This window comes from Colobus angolensis, unplaced genomic scaffold (assembly GCF_000951035.1).
Source record: "Colobus angolensis palliatus isolate OR3802 unplaced genomic scaffold, Cang.pa_1.0 Scaffold87, whole genome shotgun sequence".
Taxonomy (NCBI): Eukaryota; Metazoa; Chordata; class Mammalia; order Primates; family Cercopithecidae; genus Colobus; species Colobus angolensis.
The window spans coordinates 1,942,876-1,968,304 of NW_012122598.1; the positions used below are offsets into that span (position 1 = coordinate 1,942,876).

The 25,429-nt window shown below is 52.8% G+C and overlaps 2 protein-coding genes across 4 annotated transcripts in view; both read left to right on the forward strand.

Annotated features, from left to right (window-relative positions):
* The window catches only part of SP7 (Sp7 transcription factor), a 20,087-nt gene extending 4,447 nt beyond the window's left edge, over window positions 1-15,640 (forward strand). The window contains exons 1-2 of one of the 2 annotated variants that reach the window (XM_011930517.1): window positions 6,126-6,236; window positions 12,774-15,640. In XM_011930517.1, coding sequence (XP_011785907.1) covers window positions 6,216-6,236; window positions 12,774-14,048 — 1,296 coding nt within the window. In that variant the 5' untranslated portion in view covers window positions 6,126-6,215 and the 3' untranslated portion in view covers window positions 14,049-15,640. Of the gene's footprint in view, window positions 1-6,125; window positions 6,237-12,773 lie in introns of those variants that run through there. The other variant, XM_011930518.1, reaches the window with a different exon arrangement.
* Window positions 15,641-21,184: 5,544 nt separating this feature from the next.
* The window catches only part of AAAS (achalasia, adrenocortical insufficiency, alacrimia), a 14,578-nt gene continuing 10,333 nt past the window's right edge, over window positions 21,185-25,429 (forward strand). For both annotated transcript variants that reach the window (XM_011930520.1, XM_011930521.1), the window contains exons 1-2: window positions 21,185-21,469; window positions 22,026-22,153. In XM_011930520.1, the coding sequence (XP_011785910.1) occupies window positions 21,347-21,469; window positions 22,026-22,153 (251 nt within the window). In that variant the 5' untranslated portion in view covers window positions 21,185-21,346. The remainder of the gene's footprint in view (window positions 21,470-22,025; window positions 22,154-25,429) is intronic.

Sequence of the window (25,429 nt, forward strand, 5' to 3'; positions counted from 1 at the left end):
AGGCTGGAATGCAGTGTCGCGATCTCGGCAACCTCTGCCTCCTAGGTTCAAGTGATTCTCCTACCTCACCCTCCCGAGTAGCTGGGATTACAGGCACATGCCACCACACCCAGCTAATTTTATTTTGGCCAGGCTGGTCTCCAACTTCTGACCTCAGGTAATCCACCCACCTCGGCCTCCCAAAGTGCTGAGATTACAGGTGTGAGCCACCTCACTCAGTCTGTATTTAGGATTTTGAAGGACCATCCCCTTGGGTTGCTCAGCCTCACTCCTAGGGATGATGTGATCAGAACTCCATCACCCCAAGTTCTTGTTATGAAAGACACTAGTATATTTCATGGATCAGATTCTAGGGTCATTTTTACAAAGGGTCATTTTCTAGAGATGACTAGGTTCTTACTTAATTCAATGTTGTCCCATTTTAGACAGAGGCATCCAGGACAGGTCCCTTGTTTCAGAATCAGACCTCAGTCTTCCCCTTCCTTTCATTTTCCTCTTTGTCCCCTGCCATCCAGTTTCCTTCCTCCTCCTTACATGGTACTTCTGTTTCTGATTCTGATCTGCCTCTCCTAAAGCTGCTGAATTATATCAGGGCTCGATATCAATGAAGGAACCCAAGGTTCAGGGAAGAGGGGAGCCAGAGCCAGTCGCAGAAGTCCTGCCTTGTAGCCCTGGTGCTGGAAGAGGGGATGGGGAGACCTAGCAGAGAGGGAGGGAAGTTGTAGTCTGTCTGTACCTGTAAATTTGTGTACATATTTGTTGGGATGAGGAGCTCCTTTTCCAAGCTGTCCTATACAAAGGTTGCCAGCCTCTTAAAAGCTTTCCTTCTACCCCGTGTCCTCAGCTTTGCCTCCTAAAATTGGATCCTCTTCCCCAAGTACGCTGAGCCTAGTGTCAGAAATGCTGGGTCAAGGCACTCAGCAGTCTCTAAATCCTGAGGCCATGAGTGGATGTTCCTTCAACCCAAGGAGCAAGCTTTCCTGATCATCAGCCCCATTGCTCTTGGAGGACCCAACAGACTAGTAGCTGATCCTCAGGGTCTCTCATCTGTATGCCCACCATTTGTTTCCTCTTTGTCTCTCCCGTGTCTTTCTGTTTCCCTGTCTCTGGGTGCCTTCTTTCCTGTCCCCTCTATGTTCTCTGTCGCTGGAGTATCCACTGGAGACAAGGGCTGGGCTGGGTGCATGGGCGGGTAGTGGCCAGACCAGGGGCCCGGGACATGAGCGCAACTTTCCAAGCTTCTCTTCCAGGCCCCTGTGGTTGGGGAGCTCCACAGAGGGAGAGATGAGTCAGCAGGGCCGCAGAGCAGCGGGGGCCTGGGTGGGGGTAGGGATGCTAGGGTTCCCCAGGGCCAGGGAGTTTGCTGGGCCATCTGGGTTTCTGAACTCTGGTGTGTGTGTGGAGTATTGGATCGACAGTACCTAAAGGTACACTGGAGCTTCTTATACTAGTAGGAGTTGGAGGCAGCAATTTGCGGGACTGGCATTGGCCTCCATATCACCCTTATCCCCAGATCCTTATAGGGAGAGGGGTTCCCAAATGCCCTTTAGGAGACCTCAGAGATCTCCAGAGCTGTAAAGTTGTAATGATAGCCCTGGGTGTATGTATGTGACATTTGCCACATGTGTAGATGTGTGTGTTGATGGGTGTCTGGGAGTCCATGTAGGGAGTAGTCTAGGTGGTTGTGAGTCTGTACGATGTATATATATATACTGGTGTGTGCATTTTTATGACTGGGGGTTAGGGTGTCTTGGGGTAAGCATTATCTGTATATGTATATATCAGTGTCTGTCAATATGGATGCCTGCATAGTACAAATGTGTATGAACTATGTGTCACCTTGTGTGTGTGCAAGTATGCAGATATGAATGTGTCCCTCATCAGGTATGTATTAGTGCATGTGTCAGTCTCTGTTTCAGGGGCTCTGTTCACTATTCTCTGGTGATTCTCCCTAGGGTAGTCAAACCTTCTATAACAGCAACAGTGAAAAGTTGGGAGTCACTTTGGACGAGGCTCTTAGAGACAGCCCAACCTAGAAGAGTGGTAGAGGGCGATGGTGTGGACGACGGAGGTAGCATCCCTTGGGAATAGAGGGTACAGGTCTCCCACTCTCCCCAGTTTTTTTTTTTTTTTTTTGAGAAGGAGTTTTGGTCTTGTTGCCCAGGCTGGAGTGCAATGGCGTGATCTCAGCTCACTGCAATCTCCACTTCCCGGGTTCAAGTGATTCTACTGCCTCAGTCTCCCGAGTAGCTGGGATTACAGGCACCCGTCACCATGCTCAGCTAATTTTTGTATTTTTAGTAGAGATGGGGCTTCACCATGCTGGCCAGGCTGGTGTCAAACTCCTGACCTCAGGTGATCCACCCACCTCGGCCTCCCAAACCGTTGGGATTACCGGCGTGAGCCACCGCACCTGGCCCCACTCTGCCCAGTTTTCCTTCTGTTTTCACCCCACTGATCTTTCCAAAAAGATCCAAAATCATTTGGAGAACTGAGGCAGGTGCCAGATTCAACCCCCTCTAACCTAGAAAGCCCACTCTGATTCTCCTAGGGGAGGGTGGGAAGGGAGTGGTTCCTGTGGTTCAGCCCAGTCCTGGCATTGGGATATCAGAAAGGCATCATCCCACCCCTTCCTTCTGGGGCATCCATCCCTTGGAGCTCAGCGTCTGGGTGGCCGTGGGCGGAGGCTGAGGGGCCCCCAGGGTGGTGGGGGGTGGTGGATAGAAACCAGATGCCTAGGGGGTTTATACTGGAAGGACCAGAGCCGCAGCCTCTACCCGCCCCTGCCACATGGCGCCTCTGCCTGGGCTGCCCCACCCCCTGGGAGGCTGGGCTGAGGGAGGCCTGAGAGGGTGGAGGTAGGTCCTTGGTTAGGACTTCCAATTGCTGCCCCCAGCCCCTCAGGGCCCTGGGAAGGAAACTGGGGAGCTGGACCCAGGAACGCCAGAGCCTCAGCTTGGCTGCAGGACTATTTTTTAAAAGGACATGGAGAAGTCAGAACCCAGGGGGTCCTGAGGGCAGCAACTGGGGACTTCAGGCAGCCCCTCTACCTATCTTTGGCGCTGCTCTCTGGTGGGGAACAGGCTCTGTGTCCAGAGGGTGTCTTATGTTGACACATCAGGGGCCCTGGCTCACATCTTCCTGGCACTCTGCTCCTCCTTTTTATTTCCCAAGCACTCATAGGATCTGCCCCTTCCCGGGTAGGGTTAGGGATTAAAGCCCACACGGGGAGTGAGAAGGTGACCCTTCCTTCCAACCCCTCTCCCCAGCCCTGTCTGTCCATTCATCTTTCCATCCTTCCTCCTTTTCCCCTTCAGTCTCTTCCTTTCTTCTCTCATCTAATCTGAGTCCCAATCCCCTCCTCACCTGCTATCTCTTCTTTAGAGTCTAGACTTTCTCCTCTGCCTCAGTTTCCTGCCTGATCTAACTGGGCTTGGGCTTTTCTGCTGGTGATACAGAATTTCTTTTAAAGCTTCTCTTTCCCAACTTCTGAGTTCGGGGCCCCGGAAATCCATCTGGCACCTCAGTCTCAGACTCCCCCCACAAGGGGGAGACCGCGAGGTCACAGGGACACCCCACCACGGGCACTTCCTCTCAGGCAGACGGGTGGGGTGGCCCGTGTAATCAGCGGACACAATTATGTGCTATTTATACTCCATCCCCGCCCCCCCACCTGCCTGGCAACACAACACAACCACCCTCCTCCTCCTCCTCCTCTTCCTTCTCCTCCTCCTCCTCTGGACCTGGCTATGCCTCAGGCTATTTTCCCTGTCCTTCCGAAGCCATTGTCTCCCCATCTTTGTTCCTCTGGGCCTGTTTACCTTTTTAGTTTCTTTCCTGCTCTGTTTTTTGTTGTTGTTGTTTTTGTTTGAAGCCACACATCTGGTCTTCTGTTTTCCTCTTTCCTCTCTCTTTCTTATACCTGGTGATAGCTCTTCTGATTCTCTTGGACTGTTTCATTTGCTCTGTTTCTTCTTTTGCGGCCTTTTCTTTGTCTATCAGCCACCTGGTTCCCAAACCCTTCCCCTAAACCTTGGGTTCCCAGAGTTCCTTGGGGTAAATCAAATCATGGGGCTAGAATTCAGAACTCCTGGGCCCTACCCTGAGATTCGTCCCTGCCTGCTGGTGAAACTGCTGTGCAACCCTCCCTGGACCTCCATCTGCTCCTGCCACCTACCAGCTTTTTCTGTGGAGATCTGGGAGAGCAAAAGGAGCAAGGAAGTGGGCACTCCGAGAAAGTGAGGGGATGGTGTTGCAGAGTGAGGAGAGTGGAAATGATGGGGCTTTATTCCCCTGACAGGCAGAGCTGGGAGGGGCAGAGGTGTGTGTTAAGGAATAACCTGCAAAACAACCCCAGCAGGCTAAGCCCCCCTGTGGGAGAGCTCCCGGTTCTACCACTTAGCTGCCCAGTCCTCTCTCTCCCATAAACACCTCAGGGCTCAGGGCCCAGGTTTCAGGTAATAGATTTTTGGGTTTCTCTTCTTAAGACCTTCCTTCTCTTATTTCCTATTTTGATGGGAAGTCAAAGTTGGGAAGTCCTTATTAAGTTCTAACTTCAGTTCTTTCTGTGGAAGAGGGAATTGATGTATGGCAATGAGAAAGGGAACCGGGAGTTCCCAGGAAAGTCAGATCACTCAGGAGAACTGTACACCAAAGGATGGAGATTAAACCCATGGCCTCTAAGAGATGGTAACTTGGTTACCCAGGGATGGTAACTGACAAGGAATGATGGAGGTTAGGGCATTTCTTTTTGGGGAAAATAATCCAAAGGGGCTAGGTGTCGGCATGAATGAGTTGACCCAATGACCTTCTACCGCCACCCTCACTCCTGCCTGTCTTAAATTTTCTCTTCATCAGCAAGATCCAGGTTCTGCCCCACAAAGTGAGGTAGGCCTAGGTATGACCTCCAAACAGTGAAACTGAGGCACTGGAAGACTGAGGGACCCCCAAGTCAATACCAAGCCTTTCCCAACTCTTCAACCCTTCCTCCAGGCCTTGCTCTGGAACCTACCTCAGTGACACTAAAAGTTTAGGCAGGAGAAACCTCTACCTCAGAATCTTCCATCCCTCTTCACACAACATACACAAACACACACACATGCACACACACACGGGCACGTACACACACACAGGGGCACATACACACTGCTGTCCTGATCTAGAGGCAGGTGGGTGACTGGGGAAGCAAGCCTCTGCATGGTCAGCTGGGGCGGGTGTGGTACGTGTGCCTCTAGTGTGTCACTGTGTGCATTTGTGTGTGTCCGTCTGTGTTCATTCATGATAGTGGCTGTACCCATGTGAGTGGTCCTGTGTGTGCGTGTGCATGCATCACCCTTGTGTTCGGCCATGAGTGTGTATGTCAGTGCGTTCCAGTCTCTGTGTGTGAGTGTCGTCCCCAACCCCCCATCCCCCCCCTGGATCTCTAATTAGTGGTTTGGGGTTTGTTCCTTTTCCCTCCTGTTCCTTTCCTCAGCAGCGGCGGGCAGCAGCAGCCTAGGCAGCAGCAGTAGCCGAAGCAGCAGCCGCGGAGCAGCAGCAAGGACTCTGGAGTCAGAGTAGAACTGTAGGACCGGAGCCTGAGTGGGAACAGGAGTGGAGCTGGCCTGGAAGACAGCGGATCCCTTCCAGCACCCTCAGGCCGCCCGTTTCCTGCACTCTCCCTGCCAGACCTCCAGAGAGGAGAGACTCGGGACAGCCAGCCCCAGGTTCCCCAGGTACATGACACTGGGGAGCTCTGGGAGGGGTGCCCACAGATGCCTATGGGACTGCTGCCATGTGTAGGACACCGGGGTCCACCATCCCCTTAACCTCTCCCCTCAGCAGCCCCCGCGAGGAAGCCCTGACAACTTGCCCGTGTTGCTCTCCCTCTTCCTGCTTCCCACCCCTTCCATGGGCGCCCCTTTTTCTCCTCTCCCTCCCTGATCCCTTCTTTGAGGAGCTCAGCAAATGGAGCAGGAAATTTGGACCCTCTGCCTCCCTCTCTCGCCCTCCTCATTGGATCCGGAGCCTTCTCCACTGGGAAAGCTGTAATTAGAGGGTGGATCCCTACAGACAGAGAGCAGCCCCCCACCCCCCACCCCCCACCCCGGTCCCTTCTAACTTTAGATCTCTTCTCTCCCATTCTCCCATTCTCCCTCCCTCTCCCTTCTCTCTCTCTCCCCGGCTCAGCTCTCTCCATCTGCCTGGCTCCTTGGGACCCGTTCCCCAGCCTCAGGATGGCGTCCTCCCTGCTTGAGGTAACTGTCCCCTCTTCTCCCCAGGAAACCAGCCACAACCTTAATGGTCCTAGTCTTTGCCCACCCACCTCCTCCAACTCACATAGATAGTAGCTCTGGTGCTTGTCAATTCCAGGGGTCCTTCTGATGCAGAGAGAGGAGTGGGGTCCAAGAAAGGGGAAGCAGAGGGCAGGAGAAAAGGGAGGGAAGAATAGGGCCAGGGTTCAGAGGGCAGTGAAAAGAGGGTGAGAGGGGATTAGGTCAGAAGACGGCATGGACCCCTACCTAAGGTCAGCTAAGCACACTGACTGTGAGGAGTGGAAAAGAGATGGAGAAAGGAGGGGGAGGGGGAGGGGGACGAGGGGTAGTGAGGAGAGAGAGGTAGGAAATACATAAACTGGCAGCAGAGATAGAAGGCAGAGAGGACTGGCTGAGTGGGCACAGAGCAGCAACTGGGTATAGCTCTTTAGGGGTCCTGTCTCCTGGGACTCGTAGCCCAGGCAGGATCTTGCCTGGTTGTGTGGGGAGGGGGCTGGGCCTGTGAGCTGGTGTGTGGAGGAGAGGAGGCAGGCTATGAGAGAAAGGAGGAGGCCAGCCTGTGCGTGTGGGGGGGCTGACCAGGGGAACTGAGCCCAGGCCTGAGAGGGAACCAAGGAGGAGGGACGGGGTCTGAGGCCGCTTGCCCGGCTCACAAATATTTAGCTTTCAGCCAAAGACAAACTCAGCTCTATTTTGGGAGTGGGAGGCTCCAGGGCGGACTGGGCCACTTCCCCTCCGGGCTGGGACCCCAGCATCCCTTGCCTCTGGTGCTGGGGACAAAGGGAATTGGGGTACTATCGGGGTCAGGGTTTGGCGTCTTGAGAAATTTCTGACTCTACCATGGCTTCTAGGAGACCCAAGGCACAGAGTTGGGAAGGGAGGGCTCACAGCCACTCAGGGCCAGACTCCTCCCTGCTTCTGGGTCTCTGACACTGTTCCTCTGTCACCATCTCTGTCCTGCTTTCTAGGTCTCTCTGCAGAAATTGAGGGCCAGAGGGCCCTCCCCGAAAGTCAGCCCCCTGCAGTAGCCTTGACTCTGCCCTATTCTTGGGTCCCACATCTCACTTCCCAGTGCCCTAGCTCAGACCCAGGGGTGCGGGGCCAAACAGGAAGCCGACTCACTCAACCTGTGGGAGAGGTGTGTGTATGAGAGATGGGGCAGGAGTCTTTTACCACCTGTGTTCATTGGCCTTAGTGTAATCGTTAGGGTGCAGTCGAGTGTGCTGCGGGCTCTGAGAGAGAGAGAGAGCGTGTATGTGTGTGTGTGTAAGTGGGGCCATCTGAGTGCTGGGAGTCCAAGTGATAAATGGTGTGTGCACAAGGCTGTGAGACAGTAAGTTTGTGGCTGAGTTTGGGGGAATAGCATGCAAGCCAACCAGATGGACACCATGTCCCTTGTCACACTCTGTATCCAGCCAGGGGTCTACCCGCAGATGCAATGGGTGCAGACTGTTGTCCTGCTGCCTCCCCAACAGACTCTATTTTGAGCCATCGTTGAAACACTGTGGTCTTGAGGAATAAGATGCATGGAAATCCTGGGTCCACCCAGGGCAGGGACAATGTCAGTGGGCGTGGGCATCATGCCAGTGTTGCCAACGTGGCGCTGGTGCCTTGGGAGGGACTGGCCCAGAGGCCTGCTGGAAAGACATGGGATTGGGATAATGCATGGCGAAAGGAGAGTGTCCTGGAAGCTAGGCTTTCATGTCCCCTCATTCCTGTGAGCTAGAGATGCCTGCAACACAAAGGCACACCAGTCCCTCCTATCCCTCAACCACCTGCACCTAGTTTTTGGGTACCAGGGCCCTTAACTTCCTCCCCACCTCCCCAGGAACCCCTCTGCCTGGTATGGGTGGGCTCTCTGGCAGTGGGAAGAACGTGGGGTTCAGAGAGGGAAGCAGCTGCTGCTTGATGAGGGGCTCACCTCGGCCAAGTGAGATGCAGGGAACAGGGAGGGGGAAGAAATGGTTGGGGGCCTAGGTGGGAAAGGAGAATTGGGAAGCTGGGAGAACGAAGAAACTTGGGAGAAGGCTGAGAAACTTGAGAACTGGAAAATGGGAACCTAAGACCAATCAGCCCTGAGATGTCTAGTGAGCATTTCCACTGGGAGGCCAGGCTGGGCACAGCACCATGAGCTCCCTGGGAGGAGGGGTCCCCCTCCCCTGCTCCACATCTGGGTGGGAGAGTTGGGACAGCTCCTATCTTGTTCTTTTTCCAAACACTCCCACTTCAATACTTTAATTCTGTTTGTTTTGTTTTAAGGGTGGTGGGGTGGAGGTCAGGAGGGAACAACTCGAAGGTGGGACTGCTGGGCCCTGGAAAGGGAACACATTTGATCAGGTATGGGAACACATACTTAAAACTCTTAACCAGGACTCTTTCCCTGAGTTCTCAGGAGAGAACAATCAGCAGGAGAAGGAAACTGAGGCTGTGGTGAAACTTAGCCACGTGCTCAGCCCGTAGCCCCCCGAGCACTGGGGTCTGGTTCCTTGCTCCCCCTTCCCTGCCTTCAAGGGCCCTCTGGGCCTCCACTCCCCAGGGCTGGGGTCTCCTGTTGGCCTGGGGCTGGCTGCCTTCTTTCACCCCTCCTTCCCTCCCCACAGCTGGGTGGGGTCCCTGGGCTTGGCTGAGGCCCCTGTGGCCACAGTGTGAGGGCTGGGTGGGGGACGGCGTCGGCGTTTTTAAAAATAAACCGACCGCAGGGAAACCATCGGAGCCGGGCTGGGCAGAGGGAGAGGGGGCGGTCAGGGGGGAGAAGAAGGAAGGAGTGGCCTGGTCTGGGGGTTTTCTGGGGCCCAGCACCATGGTGGTTTTCTCTTAGGTAGGAAGGCTGCCTTCTTCCTTCTCCTCCCCCTTTTCTTTTTTCCGCTCCTTTCTTTTCGTCTCTGTTTTTCTTTGCTTTTCTAGCCCAGTCTCTTTTCGATCATCTCTCCTTCTTAGTTTGTGTCTTTTTACCTTTCTGCTCTTTTAGGTCCCTGCCTATTTCTGCCTCTTTTTTTTTTTTGTTGTTGTTGTTTTTGAGACAGGGTCTTGCTGTGTTGTCCAGGCTGGAGTGCAGTGGAGCAATCATAGCTCACTGCAGTCTCTAACTACTGAGCTCAAGTGATCTTCCCATCTCAGCCTCCTGACGAGCTGGGACTACAGGCATGCACCACCAAGCCCAGCTAATTTTAAAATCTGTTATACAGATGGGGTCTCACTATGTTGCCCAGGCTGGTCTCAAACTCCTGGCCTCAAGCAACCCTCCTCCACTTGACCTCCCAAAGTGCTGGAATTGTAGCTATTTCTGCCATTCAATGCCAGTTTTCCTCTCAGGTCCTCCTTTCCCCATTGCTATGGGTCTTTTACCTCAATCACTCACCCTACGCAGGTTCTTTGTGCCCCATGTCTCTGGGTATCTGCATCTCTCCTTTGAACTCCATGTTTCTTTCTTTTTTTTTTTTTTTTGTTGAGACGGAGTCTCGCTCTGTCATCCAGGCTGGAGTGCAGTGGCTGGATCTCAGTTCACTGCAAGCTCCACCTCCCGGGTTTACGCCATTCTCCTGCCTCAGCCTCCCAAGTAGCTGGGACTACAGGCGCCCGCCACCTCGCCCGGCTAGTTTTTTTGTATTTTTTTTTAGTAGAGACGGGGTTTCACTGTGTTAGCCAGGATGGTCTCGATCTCCTGACCTCGTGATCCGCCTGTGTCGGCCTCCCAAAGTGCTGGGATTACAGGCTTGAGCCACCGCGCCCGGCCGAACTCCATGTTTCCACCTCTTCTTTCTGCTAGGATTTGAGTCCTCCCCATCAGCTGCCTTGCCATAGCTCACCCACTGCTTGGAAGATCAGGGGTTCCTGGGAAACCCTGACTAGGAGGAACCGTGAGTGTTCACTGTGGTTAGACTGGAGAAAGCTTTTGGTGGCTCAGTTTGGGAGTCAGCGGGACCTTAGAGAGAGGTAACTAGGCAGGAGGAGCAGCAGGTTTGCACTTGGGGAGCAGTGCAGGAGTGGGGACTGCACATACACCTCATGGCAACCCTAGGGCCCCAGGCCCACCTCTCAGATTGGCATCGTACACATACTACATGCTAAGAGCTACCAGGCAGGTGTGAGAACTCTGCTAAGAGCTACCAGGCAGGTGTGAGAACTCTGAATTCTTGAGTTATTTTCTCAGCTTTACTGGGAAAGGATCAGGAATATCAGTTTGTGAAGAACCCAATCTTCAAAACATGTTCTTTTAGCCCTTTCATACCCATATAACTGTATAGGGGTAGATGTTGAGGGCATCTTTTTTGGTGGGATTCCCAGCAATGAATGAATGTCTATGCCAGCCAGCAATGCTGTAGGGCATTTCCTCCTTGGATGCCTCCCCCAGGGAGAGGTACCATGATTTCCTGAGAGGCAGAAATCTTGAGAGTGGTTTGGCATGGTAGCAGCAGCATGGTGGGCATTAAGAAGATACCTTTGCATTTCTTTTTTTTCTTTTTTCTTTTTTGACATGGAGTCTCGCTCTATAGCTCAGGCTGGAATGCAGTGGCGCCATCTCGGCTCACTGCAACCTCCACCTCCCAGCAATTCTCTGCCTCAGCCTCCTGAGTAGCTGGGATTACAGGCGCCCGCCACCACACCCGGCTGTTTTTTTTGTATTTTTAGTAGAGATGGGGTTTCACCATCTTGGCCAGGATAATTTTGAACTCCTGACCTCGTGATCCACCCACCTCGGCTTCCCAAAGTGCTGGGATTACAGGCATAAGCCACCGCGCCTGGCCAGAAGATACCCTTGCATTTCTAAAAGACTCCCATACACTACATCCATGTCTTCCTTCATTCACGGTACTAGAAGGACTACATGTTAGGGGACACTGAGGCATGAAGCAGTGTGGCTGTGGGCCAGTGTCTTAGTCACCCCATTCCTTGCCTTGGAAGAGGATGACGACTTTGGGCTCTTCCTGCCCTCTCAAAGGGGTACCAGCTGGCACCACAAAGCAGGAGGTGCTCACTGCCTGCTTGAAAGGCATTGTTGTCTCAGCCACAGTTCGGGCTTGGCGGCAGCCCTGTTCCCTCTCAATGTCCCAGTGTCTCCACCATCACTTCCTCGTGCTCCCCAGCCGTGTCCCTGCCAAGAGATTCCTTACCAGGGACATGAGGATTGGACCTCAGGGAGACCAGACCACTGCCTTAGTCAGGAGCTGAAGCAGCGACAGGAAATGGAATATGGGGTATGGGATGAAGCTGGGAAAATCTGGCATGGGAGCAAATATAGTCCCCTAATACTTTGACCTTCTTCCTACACTGCTCTTCGAGCCTCATCTTTCCTCTCCAAGGCCCTGACCATGGCCTTGGTCTGCTCCAAACCTACTTCCAAGGGTCAGGATCCCCAATTCTCACTTCACCTAGCTGCTGTCTCTATCCTCAGTTCTTCTCACAGCCATTTTAAAAGAGCCCCTGGCATATACCTGTAGTCCTAACTACTCTGGAGGCTGAGGGTGGGAGGATCACTTGAGCCCAGAAAGAAGTTTGAGGCTACAGTGAGTTGTGATGGCACCTTGGGAGACACAGTGGGACCCTGTCTCTAAAAATATTTTTTTGGCTGGGCGTGGCCACTCACGCCTGTAATCCCAACACTTTGGGAGGCTGAGGTCAGTTTTGGATCACTTGAGGTCAGGCACTCAAGACCAGCCTGGCCAACATGGTGAAACCCCGTCTCTACTAAAAATACAAAATAGCTCAATGTGGTGGCATGTGGCTGTAATCCCAGCTATGCGGGAGGCTGAGGCAGGAGAATTGCTTGAACCTGGGAGGTAAAGGTTGCAGTGAGCCGAGATTGGGCCACTGCACTCCAGCCTGGGTGACAGAACAAGACTGTCTCAAAAAATAATTTTTTTTTTTTTAAATGAAAAGAAAAGGCTGGGCACAGTGGCTCATGCCTATCATTCCAGCACTTTGGGAGGCCGAGGTGGGTGGATCACCTGAGGTCAGGAGTTTGAGACCAGTTTGGTCAACGTGGCGAAACCCCGTTTCTACTAAAAATACAAAAAAAATTAGCCAGGTGTGGTGGCAGGCACCTGTAATCCCAACTACTTGGGAGGCTGAGGCAGGGGAATCTCTTGAACCCGGGAGGCGGAGGTTGCAGTGAGCTGAGGTCACACCATTGCATTCCAACCTGGGCGACAACAGCGAGACTCCATCTCAAAAAAAAAAAAAAAAAAACAGAAACAAAATGAAAAAGAACCTCCTGTTCCTTGGAGGCCCCTAGTACACCCCTAGCAACTCCAGAATGAGCTCTGCTTCCTACCTCCCAGGCTGGGATACTGAGCTGCAGTCTTGGGCCTCTGCACTTCTTCCCACGACTCCATGTGAGTCTGCCCTGAGGTCCAGTTCTCACTGGCCAACCTCTTTTACCTGTAATTCTCCACCCTCTTCAACTCTTCCCTGACCCCTCTGTTCTGCTGTGGATGTCTCTAGGTCACAGACCTAAAGTGTTGCCCTTCATTCTGCACCTCTCCTCCCCTCTCCCTAAGCAGTGCGTCCCTCTTTCCACAGGAGGAAGTTCACTATGGCTCCAGTCCCCTGGCCATGCTGACGGCAGCGTGCAGCAAATTTGGTGGCTCCAGCCCTCTGCGGGACTCAACAACACTGGGCAAAGCAGGCACAAAGAAGCCGTACTCTGTGGGCAGTGACCTTTCAGCCTCCAAAACCATGGGGGATGCTTATCCAGCCCCCTTTTCAAGCACTAATGGGCTCCTCTCACCTGCAGGCAGTCCTCCAGCACCCACCTCAGGCTATGCCAATGACTACCCTCCCTTTTCCCACTCATTCCCTGGGCCCACGGGCACCCAGGAGCCTGGGCTACTAGTGCCCAAGGGGCACGGCTCTTCTGACTGTCTGCCCAGTGTCTACACCTCTCTGGACATGACACACCCCTATGGCTCCTGGTACAAGGCAGGCATCCATGCAGGCATTTCACCAGGCCCAGGCAATGCTCCTACTCCATGGTGGGACATGCACCCTGGAGGCAACTGGCTAGGTGGTGGGCAGGGCCAGGGTGATGGGCTGCAAGGCACACTGCCCACAGGTCCAGCTCAGCCTCCACTGAACCCCCAGCTGCCCACCTACCCATCCGACTTTGCTCCTATTAATCCAGCCCCCTACCCAGCTCCCCACCTCTTGCAACCAGGGCCCCAGCATGTCTTGCCCCAAGATGTCTATAAACCCAAGGCAGTGGGAAATAGTGGGCAGCTGGAAGGGAGTGGTGGAGCCAAACCCCCACGGGGTGCAAGCACCGGGGGCAGTGGTGGATATGGGGGCAGTGGGGCAGGTCGCTCCTCCTGCGACTGCCCTAATTGCCAGGAGCTAGAGCGGCTGGGAGCAGCAGCGGCTGGGCTGCGGAAGAAGCCCATCCACAGCTGCCACATCCCTGGCTGCGGCAAGGTGTATGGCAAGGCTTCGCACCTGAAGGCCCACTTGCGCTGGCACACAGGCGAGAGGCCTTTCGTCTGCAACTGGCTCTTCTGCGGCAAGAGGTTCACTCGTTCGGATGAGCTGGAGCGTCACGTGCGCACTCACACCCGGGAAAAGAAGTTCACCTGCCTGCTCTGCTCCAAGCGCTTTACCCGAAGTGACCACCTGAGCAAACACCAGCGCACCCATGGAGAACCAGGCCCAGGTCCCCCTCCCAGTGGCCCCAAGGAGCTGGGGGAGGTCCGCAGCACAGGGGAAGAGGAGGCCAGTCAGACGCCCCGACCTTCGGCCTCGCCAGCAACCCCAGAGAAAGCCCCTGGAGGCAGCCCTGAGCAGAGCAACTTGCTGGAGATCTGAGCCGGGTGGAAGGTCTCCCGCCCCAGGGCTGCCCTGCCAGTCTCTCTTGGCTCTCTAGACCACTGCTTGCCAATCACTCTCTTTACCCCATGCATGCCATCCTTCAGGGCTCTCTCCCTCTTTCTCCCTCCTGGTCATTCTGGGCTTGGGTATCTCCTTGCATGCCTCCTCAGCTCACCTCCCTTCACCATGAGACTGGCTTTCTGCAAATTCTCATCTCAGGCCCTCCCCTTGTGCCTGATTTCCGCACTCCGGCTTCGTAGACTCTGGCCCTGCCACACCAACACACTTTCTTTCAGTTTGGGCTCCCAACACGATTTCTCCATCTCCTTGAAATGTACCCTTTCTACTTCTCAAGCTTATTTACTGCTGTCCCTCAGCCTCTAGGCTTCAGTCTTCCCAACTTCTTACATCATTGCTTTCCGTTCTCCAGAACTTTTTTTCCTTTTTACAAACACAGTGATAATGATAATTTATTGCCCCCTGGTGGCCTCTTCATCAGGGACTATGGTTAGGGGGATTGGGGTTAGTGACCTGGCCAGAGGCAGGGTGCCAAGAGGGGGGCAGACCAGCGGGGATCTGATCCCAAAGATGGGGTGACCCCAGGGTCAGGGAGGCTGCCCCCAGGCCTATATATTTAACCCCTATGTACCAGGAGTAATGAATAGTAATAATAATTCTATTTATGTAAGTTATGATGACGGGTCAGGTAGAGTGAGCTGGGGAGGGAAGTGGATCCATTTCTACTAAGGAAATTCTAGTCAAATGCATTTCTGTATAGACAAAATGTTAGGGGAGAAGATCTTGGCAACAGAATGTCTATCATCAGGATCTCAGTTGATGGGGTTTCTCTTATAATGAAGTCTCTACAAATTGGGTTAGCTAGATCTCTGCTAAACAGTTGATGGGGTATCTCTTGATTAGGGGGATCCCTAACATCCCCAGCCCCAGCCAGAAGCTGTGAAACCTCAAGTCCTATGGAGGGGAGAAGTACTGGAATGTACCCCAGCTCCCTTGACCCCAGAGCAGGTTCTTCCACTGCCCCTCCCCTTAGACACCATGACCCCATCAGGTTAATCCCCTGTTGCCATGGTTATGGAGAGCTTGCAGCTGCCATCTTAGATGTGCTCTTTGGGGAAGCCCATCTAACAGGAGGACATTGGTTTGGAGGTGCACCTCCTGAAGAATCAGTGGGGAAGGCTTTCTCTGGGATCAGATTCAAATAAATCAAGTATTTTTTGAGTGCCTACTCTGTGCAAGGTACTGTGCTAGACGTGGTGCCTAGAAGCCCTGAGAAAGAACAACTTACAGAGCTAGGAAGACAGAGGCCCCCAAGCTGATCTGTGGGTGCATCCACACACCCCTACCCTGGGACTTCGGATGCTCCCATCTCCACCTCCAGTGACTTTTAAAGCCGCTTCGTGCCTTTCCTGTAACTTTGGATCCTCCTTTTCTGTCCCCTGCTGTCTCAAGGCCCCAAGTTAAAGGGTTAAAGCTGCTGGAGCTTGGGGAGAGAACATTGTGGAATGGAAGGGATCATGCCCTTTGTGGAGTCTTTTTTTTAATTTAATAAATAAAAGTTGAATTTGAAATTTTGTCCTGGTGAGAAAAGGAGAAGAGGAAGGGCGAAGCGAGGGCCAATGAGTTTTTTTCCTTAGCAAATTGGAGACTACTCATGGGTGAATATTCTATCGTGCACGTTTGCTTATTATGCTCGCGGCGAAATAGTTTATCGGCCGGGCGCGGTGGTTCACGCCTGTAATTCTAGCACTTCGGGAGGCTGAGAAGGGCGGATCACCTGAGGTCAGGAGTTCCAGACCATCCTGGCTAACATGGTGAAACCCCGTCTCTACTAAAAACACAAAAATCAGCAGGGCGTGGTGGCAGGTGCCTGTAATCCCGGCTGCTTGGGAGGCTGAGGCAGGAGAATCGCTGGAACCTGGGAGGCGGAGGTTGCAGTGAGCTGAGATGGTGAGGCTGCACTCCAGCGTGGGTGGCAGAGCGACTCCGTCTCAAAACAAAACACAAAACAAAATTGTTTCTCGGTCAAATCCTCCGGCGGTGTTGTTTTTGGGCGTGCAGTGCTTTCTGCAGAGTTGGGAAGACTCACTGGTTTCTACCCTGGCACTTTCTGGACTGCACCAATTGAGCCTGGTCAGGGCAGTGACGCGACCGAGCGCTGGCACCGCGGTTGCAGTGCGGACTACAGCGCGGCCCCAGTCGGGCGGTGGTGCGGCTCCCGGCGGGCAGACTGGGCCTGGCACGTAACCCGCCCCCTGCCCGGGGCCTGCAATCAGTCGTGCCCGCCACGGAGTTAGCCGAAGAACAAAAGCCACTCTGTGGCGGCCATCCCCGAGCTACAATAGGGCTTTGTGCGGCCCCCGCCCCCCAAGGTTCCCCCGCTGGGCTGAGGGGACTCACAGGCCACTCCCCCCGGCCTGGGCCCGACTCCCAGCTGCGACCCGCGTCGGACTGTCCACCTCGCAGGTCGCAAGAGGCGATACTCCGGGTGGGAGGGGGCCGGCGATCCTGGGCGGGCTCGGGTTACGAGCCCCCCTCACCCCCTGACGCCACTCCCGCCCCGGCCCAGGTGGGAAATCTCCTGCCCTCTGGCGGGGCGCGCTGCTTCAAAGGCGCTTTGAAGAAATCCGAGTTCCTAAGACTTCTTTAGTGGGCTGGGGGCTGTGACTGAAGAGACACGGGAGACGGGGCTGGGGCGGAGGAAGGAAGGGGGGCGCCTTGGAGCTGGTCTGAGCGAGGCGGCGGCCTGGATGGAGTGGATCCCCGGGATCCCGCCCCAACCCCGCCGGACGGGCTCCTCCGGACCCCCCAGAGTCTGGCCCTCTCGCCTCCCGGTCTCCGCCTGTCCGGTGCCAGCTCCCGCCCGCCGCAGCCTCGCGGTCCTCCCCTCCCTAGCCCCTCGGCCCCTTTCATCTTCCCTAGACTCCGCTTGGGGTTTTGCTGGTTTCTGGGAGATAAAAACCGCTTCAAATAGGGCGGCGCGCTGCCAGGACAAACAGGGCCGGGCAGGCCATGTGCGCCTGGTTACCGGCCCCGGGTCGGGACGCCGGGCTCCAGCGGGCCCGGGAAGGGGTGGCGGGCGGAGCTCCAGGCACCCAGGCTCCGGCGATGACTCCCAAAGTGGGGGGCTCCTTTTAGAGGCGGCCTGCGCGCTGTCTCGGTTCCCGCCCAGGTCGTAGGGAGGGGCCGGCGGAGACCGCCCGCTAAGCGCTCCGAGCCCATAGGGTCACAGTCGCTGCGTCGCCGGGCCCGCCGCGCCCCCTGGTGAAGTTACTGGGTGAGCGCGCTAGGCCTGGACTTGGGCCTTTCTAGAACCCGCAAATTGTGAAAAGCGTTCCACAAATGTTAGATAAGCAGTATGGGGGAGGGGACAGTACTTGTGCCAGGCCAGGGCGGGGGCTGCGGGCGGAACAGCACTGTTCCTTCTCTCTGGTTCACCTTACAGGGTAAGATGCAGGCACCTAAACCGATCATTATGACCTGTTGGTGAAAATCGAGGTTTCATCGAAGGATGCAAGTTGCAGGCCGGAGTGATTTTTCCTAGGGGTATCTGGGTTTGGATGGTGTTACCAAGGTACAAACGGAAACTTTATCGTGGGTCTTCAGTGCTCTCCACTAATCTGTCAGTCACCTATTCCCTCTTTCCCTCAAACCTGCGCACTTCCCCTTCTCAGGGAGAGCTTTAACAGCCAGGTTCCCCAAACCATCCCTAGTGTATACCTTATGCTCTTCAAGCTTTCTGTGACTTCCCAGGTGACGGTGAACTCATCTAGGAAACTAAATGGGGCTATGGGAAAAGGTTAGAGTAGGAGTCCCGCCGCCCCTAGTGTTAGTGGCCTGTAAAGGAAGCGCACAGCAGTAGGTGAGCTGAGCAAGCTGAGCTCCGCCTCCTGTCAGATCAGCGGCATTAGATTCTCATAGTAGCGCGAACCCTGTTGTGAACTGCGCACGTGAAGGACCTAGGTTGCTGGCTTTTTATGAGAATCCAACTAATGGCTGATGATCTCAGGTGTAACAGTTTCATCCCAAAACCATTCCCTCCCCCGCTCCCCGTGGAAAAACTGTCTTCCACTAAACCTGGTGCTAAAAAGATTGGGGACCCGGCCGGGCGCGGTGGCTCAAGCCTGTAATCCCAGCACTTTGGGAGGCCGAGACGGGTGGATCACGAGGTCAGGAGATCGAGACCATCCTGGCTAACACGGTGAAACTCGTCTCTACTAAAAAAATACAAAAAACTAGCCGGGCGAGGTGGCGGGCGCCTGTAGTCCCAGCTACTTGGGAGGCTGAGGCAGGAGAATGGCGTGAACCCGGGAGGCGGAGTTTGCAGTGAGCTGAGATCTGGCCACTGCACTCCAGCCTGGGTGACAGAGCGAGACTCCGTCTCAAAAAAAAAAAAAAAAAAAAAAAAGATTGGGGACCCCTAGGTTAGAGCCTTGCTACTTAAAATGTCGTCTGTGCAGTATCAGCTGGGGATTCTTTGGAAATACAGCCTCTGAGCTCCACCCTAGAAGATGCCCAGGAGATTCATATGTCCCTTAACAGTTGATAAGTACTAGATTAGAGGCGATCCACTTGCCTTCTCAGGTGAAGTGCATTTTCAGGAGACTGTGGAGCCCTTTGTTTTCTGACCTGGGAATAACTCTCTTGGGGGAAATTTTTCAGGTGAAAAAGAAGGGCAGACACGGAATCCAGAATACTAGAACTAAATGCCCCCTAGATTATTCAATAAGACTGCTAGTTTTTGGGAGTGGGGACTGCCTTCTACTTCTTCAAATCACTTAACATTTGTTAATGAACTCTGACCAAGGTCACCTAGCTGACGGCACAGTTATAGCTATTAACCTCTGACATTTGTTTAGCACTTTAAAATTTGTTAAATAGCTTCACTTCATTATTTTGTATGGAAAACAACCATATGAAATAATTAGGACACTGCAAATGAGAAAAGTGAGACTCAAAGAATTCAATGTTTCTTTCTCCTTCTCCCTTTTTTTTCTTTTTCTTTTTTTTTTGGGGGGGGGGACGGAGTTTCACTCTTGTTGCCTAGGTTGGAGTGCAGTGGTGTGATCTCTGCTCACCGCAACTTCTGTCTTCCAGGTTCAAGCGATTCTCCTGCTTCAGCCTCCCAAGTAGCTGGGATTACAGGCATGCACCACAATGCCCTGGCTAGTTTTGTATTTTTAGTAGAGACAGGGTTTCTCCATGTTGGTCAGGCTGGTCTCGAACTCCTGACCTCAGGTGATCAGCCCACCTCAGCCTCCCAAAGTGCTGGGATGACAGGCGTGAGCCACTGCGCCTGGCTTTTTCTCCCTCCCTTTCTTTCTCTCTTGCTTGCTTGACAGGGTCTCGCTCTTTGCCCCAGGCTGGATTGCAGTGGCGCAATCTTGGATCATTGTAGTCTCGATTCTCCCATCTCAGCCTTCTGAGTAGCTGGACTACAGACGCTTGACACCACCACACTGGCTAACTTTTGAATTTTTTTAGATACAGGGTCTTGCTATGTTGCCCAAGCTGGTCTTGAACTCCTGGGCTCAAGAGATCAGCCTCAGCCTCCCAAAGTGCTGGGATTACAGGTGTGAGCTACCATGCCCAGCCTCACTTTTATTCTTAAGTCAGAATAACTGATTTGGGTGTACCTAGGTCCAATCTCTCTGTGACTCACTTTCCTCTTGGTGACAGAACAGCACCCACCTTATGGGGCTGTAAAGATTATAAGAGCACTTATCATAACAAGTGCTCAGGAAATAGTTTTGCAGCTTGGCAAGGTGGCTCAGGCCTGTAATCCCAGCACTTTGGGAGGCCAAAGCGGGCGGATCACTTGAGGTCAGGAGTTTGAGACCAGCCTGGCCAACATGATAAAACCCTGTCTCTACTAAAAATACAAAATTAGCTGGGCGTGGTGGCACATGCCTGTAATCCCAGCTACTCCAGAGGTTGAGGGAGGAGAATCGCTTGAACCCAGGAGGCAGAGGTTGCCATAAGCTGAGATAGCGCCACTGCCTTCAGTCTGGGCAATAGAGTGAGACCCTGTCTCAATAAAATAAAATAAAGTTTTCCTTTCTTTTTTTGTGAGACAAAGTTTTGCTTTTGTTGCCCAGGCTGGAGTGCAACACAGCCATCTCGACACACTGCAACCCCCCCCTGCCGGGTTCAAGAGATTCTCATGCCTCAGCCTTCCGATTAGCTGGGATTACAGATGCCCGCCACCACGCCCGACTAATTTTTGTATTTTTAGTATAGATGGGGTTTTCAACGTGGCCAGGCTGGTCTACGAACTCCTGACCTTCAGGTGATCCACCCACCTAGGCCTCCCAAAGTGCTGGGATTACAGGCGTGAGCCACCGCATCTGGCAGGAAATGTTACTTTTCCACCTGTCCCCACCTCCCTTTCCAGGAGTCCGCCTAACCTTGTGGGTGCAGCACTGTTCCTCCTCTCTGAGGTTTTTCCCTCAGCTTTCCAGCCAGCTGCCTGTGACATAGCCTGTATTTTCCTCTGGGTGATCCACAGGCCTGGGAGGGTTAATTTGGTACTTCCCTGAATGTGGGTTATTTCGGGCTTTCGTTATTTTTATTTTTTTTTTGAGACGGAGTCTTGCTCTGTCGCCCGGGCTGGAGTGCAGTGGCCAGATCTCAGCTCACTGCAAGCTCCGCCTGCCGGGTTTACCCCATTCTCCTGCCTCAGCCTCCGGAGTAGCTGGGACTACAGGCGCCCGCCACCTCGCCCGGCTCGTTTTTGTATTTTTCAGTAGAGACGGGGTTTCACCGTGTTGACGGGGTTTCACCGTGTTAGCCAGGATGGTCTCGATCTCCTGACCTCGTGATCCGCCCGTCTCGGCCTCCCAAAGTGCTGGGATTACAGGCTTGAGCCACCGCGCCCGGCCCTATTTCGGGCTTTCTAAGCGTTAAGAGAGTGAGTGGGAAAAGGCGTTGGGGAAATCGGAGCTGGGAAAAACAGTAGTCGCCTGGAAAATAACAACAAAAAAAACCCCGCTCCAGCCTGGTAACCAACGATTGGCCCGAGGATGTGTCCGCGCTGCTCCCCCTCCGGCCGCCAGGGGGCGCAGGAGGACGCTTTGGCGGTCTGTCCCGGGACCGCTTACTCGTCCTTCTTTCCTGTTAAGTCATTTCTTCACTTCCGTCGAGCTCCGCCTCGCCGTTTGACCCTTGCGGCTACCCGTCCGCATACGAATCTAGCCCGGGAACCGAGTTGCGGGAGGGCGGTCTGTGCCGTTCCAGCCAGGAGTTTGCCGACTCTAGACGTCCTGCGAACCGGCAAGATGTGCTCCCTGGGGTTGTTCCCTCCTCCACCGCCTCGGGGTCAAGTCACCCTATATGAGCACAATAACGAGCTGGTGACGGGCAGTAGCTATGAGAGCCCGCCCCCCGACTTCCGGGGCCAGGTGGCCAGGGCGAGGAGGGAGGGGACCTGCAGGCATGGGGGCGGAGTTGGGGAGAATTGGAGAAGGGAGGCAGTGTGACAGGGGCAGGGTCGCAGAGTCTGGTGGACTGGAAACAGCTTGGCCCCGGCAGGAGAATAGAAGGGCTGGAATCTGTTTTAGGGCAGGGATTGGAGTATAAGGGGGGGGGGGGGTTAAGGAGCTGTGGAGGAGTCCTAGAGGGAATGGAGAGAATGAGGGAGAACTATCTAAAAGTTGGGGACGGTGGGTAGGATCAGAAAGGTACAACTTGAAACTTTTTTTCCCGTAGTGTACCTGGGAAGGACAAGGAAGGGAAACTGACATTTACTGAGCGTTTGTTATGTAAGAGGATGAGTCAGGTGTTTTCTAAAAATGTTATATGGTTTCATAATCACAACCCTATGAAATATTATTCTAGTTGCACAGATACGGGAGCTAAGACTTATTTCCCATACTCACAAGTGTTAGCTTTGTGGAAACCGAAAACCGACCTCTGGAATCTTGACTCACCATCACACCCCTCGCTTTTGTGCTATAGTGGATCAATCTTCCTGTCCTACACCTGACCAAGGATCCCCTAAAGACCCCTGGAAGGCTGGACCATGGCACAAGAACTGCCTTCATCCATCACCGGGAGCAAGTGTGGAAGAGATGCATCAACATTTGGTGAGGCATGGCAAAGCGTTTTCTGGGTCATAGTCTGCAGATCCTGGAAAATGAGTCACCACTCTTTACCTTGGGGTGTTCTTCAAAAGACTTATTCAGGCTGTCTCCATGAGAGCTGTATATCTTAAATCATATGAAATTTTTAGTCCTTATTGTAGAAATCAAATGCTCAGTAAATATCAGGTTCCCTTCCTTGCCCTTCCCAGGAACACTATGGAAAAAGTACTTCTATTTAATCTCTAGTAACTTGCTTTGCTTTCTGGCTTGATTAGTTGAACCTGCTCCCTGCCCCACCTCATGTCATTAACACTTCTGAGCTTTTACCTAAAGCTCAGCAAGATTAGATATAAGGTTGCATTGAATAATCTACATAGGTCATCCACTTTGCACTTGTAGGAGTGGAGCCACACTACCTGGTTTCATTTTCTTTTCTTTTCTTTTCTTTTTTTTTTTTTTTTAACACGGAGTTTCACTCTTGTTGCCCAGGCTGGAGTGCAGTTTCACCATCTCAGCTCACTGCAACCTCTGCCTCCCAGGTTCAAGCGATTCTCTTGCTTCAGTCTCCCTAGTAGCTAGGATTACAGGCATGTGCCACCACGCCCAGCTAATTTTGTATTTTCAGTAGAGACGGGGTTTCTCCATGTTGGTCAGGCTGGTCTTGAACTCCCGACCTCAGATTATCTGCCTGCCTCAGCCTCCCAAAGTGCTGGGATTACAGGCGTGAGCCACCGTGCTGGCTCATTTTCATTTTTTTTTCTTTTTTTTTTTTTGAGGCGGAGTCTCGCTCTGTCGCCCGGACTGGAGTGCAGTGGCTGGATCTCAGCTCACTGCAAGCTCCGCCTCCCGGGTTTAAGCGATTCTCCTGCCTCAGCCTCCTGAGTAGCTGGGATTACAGGCATGCGCCACCACGCCTGGCTAGTTTTGTATTTTTAGTAGAGACAGGGTTTCTCCATGTTGGTCAGGCTGGTCTCGAACTCCTGACCTCGTGATCCACCCGTCTCGGCCTCCCAAAGTGCTGGGATTACAGGCTTGAGCCACCGCGCCCGGCCTTCTTTTTTCTTTTTTTTGGAGACAGTCTTGCTGTGTTGCCAGGCTGGAGTGCAGTAGTACAATCTCAGCTCACTGCAACCACCGCCTCTCAGGTTCAGGTTCAAGCAATTCCCCTGCCTCAGCCTCCCGAGTGGCTGGGACTATAGGCACGTGCCACCACGCCCAGCTAATTTTTGTATTTTAGTAGAGGTGGGATTTCACCATGTTGGCCAGGCTGGTCTGGCCTCCTGACCTCAGGTAATCTGCCTATCTTGGCCTCCCAAAGTGCTGAGATTACAGCTGTGAGTCACTGCACCTGGACCTATTAATGGCACATATAAATCCCTTTAAGGGTTATTTATGCCAGGCACAGTGACTCATGCCTATAATCCTAGCACTTTGGTAGGCTGAGGCTGGCAGATTGCTTGAGCTTAGTGGTTCGAGACAAGCCTGGGGAACATGGCAAAACCATGTTCTTTTCTCTACAAGAAAAATACGAAAATTAGCCGGGTATGGTGGAATGCACCTTTAGTCCCAGCTACTCAGGAGGCTTATGTATAGGAGGATTGCTTGAGCCTGGGAGGTGGAGGTTGCAGTGAGCCAAGATTGTGCCAGTGCAGTGGCACTGAGCGAGACCTTGTCTCAAAAAAATAAAAACAAAAGTTAATATTTTATTAATACCATTACTATTTATAGGATGAATTCCTAGAAGTTAAAGTTGCTGGTTCAGAGGGTATGTTCATCTGTAATTTGTGAGCTGTTCCAAATAGTCCTCTGTCGAAATCGTACATGTATATGTTCCCACCAGCAGTGTATGAGAGTGCCTGTTTTCCAATACGTGCTGTTAAGCTTTGATCCTTGGTACTTTAGTACAGTTTAATGGGCATGTGTGTGTGAAGTTGAACATCAGTTTGTTGAAAATCCATTCATTCCCAGGCTCCTTCTTGTCTCCTACTTCTGCGGCTGCTGCTTCTCAGGCTTTTTGGTGGCTCCTCTTCCTAATGTCCCTTGAATGTTGGTGTTCTTGGGGCTAGATTTCCAGTCGATGCATCAGACCTGGTGTTCACTTGTTTGTCAAATTATCCTGCTTGAATATTTCAGACTTCATATATTCAGCATGCTGAAATCCAGTCTCTTTATTTCTCTCTCCAAATTTGCTTCCCTGGATGGTTCACTTTAAGGAATGATCATATTCAGGAAAAAGTGGTTTGAGTGTAGGTTCTGGGGTAGATAGATGGTTGAATCCTGACTACTACTTTCTACTTAGATTACCTTGTTCATATTAATTAACCTCTTCACACCTTTGTTCTCTCATCTAAAAATGCAGTGATAGGCTGGGCGCGGAGGCTTACGCCTGTAATCCCAGCACTTTGGGAGGCCAAGGCGGGTGTATCACTTGAGGTCAGGAGTTCGAGACCAGCCTGGCCAATGTGGTGAAACTCCGTCTGTAATCCTAATTACTCAGGAGGCTGAGGCACAAGAATTGCTTGCACCCAGGAGGTAGAGGTTGCAGTGAGCCGAGTGCACACCGCTGCACTCCAGCCTGGGTGACAAAGTGAGACTCCGTCTTACACACACACACACACACACACACACACACACACACACAGTGAAACCATGTCTCTACAAAAAATTTAAAAATTAGCTTGGCATGATGGTGTGTGCCTGTAGTCTCAGCTCCTCCAGAGGCTGAGGTAGGAATACCTGAGTGCAGGAGGTTGAGGCTGCAGCAAACCATGATGGTAATACTGCACTCCAGCTTGGGTGACAGAGCAAGACCCTGTCTCAATAAAATAAAAATAAATGCAGTGATAACAATACCTATCTTGTAGAATTGTCATAATGGCTTGATTAGTTCATGTGAGGCACCTAGTCCAGAGCTGGCACATTGTAAGCGTATTAGCTGATGCAATTATTACCTAGGTGTTTTTCTTGTGTTGATTGCTCTTTCCTTTACTAATGTCTGATTAGTCTTCACATCTTGTTTATGCTACTTCCTAAGTCTCTCAAATCTCTCTTTTTCTTCATCGCACCAGTTCAGGCCACTTTCACCTTTTTCCTAGATTCCTGAAGTAGATTCTTTTTTGTTTTTTTGAGACAGAGTCTCACTCTGTCACCCAGGCTGGAGTGCAATGGCGTGATCTTGGCTCACTATAACCTCCGCCTGCCAGGTTCAAGCAATTCTTTTGCCTCAGCCTGTGGAGTAGCTGGGACTACAGGTGCACACCACAATGCCTGGCTAATTTT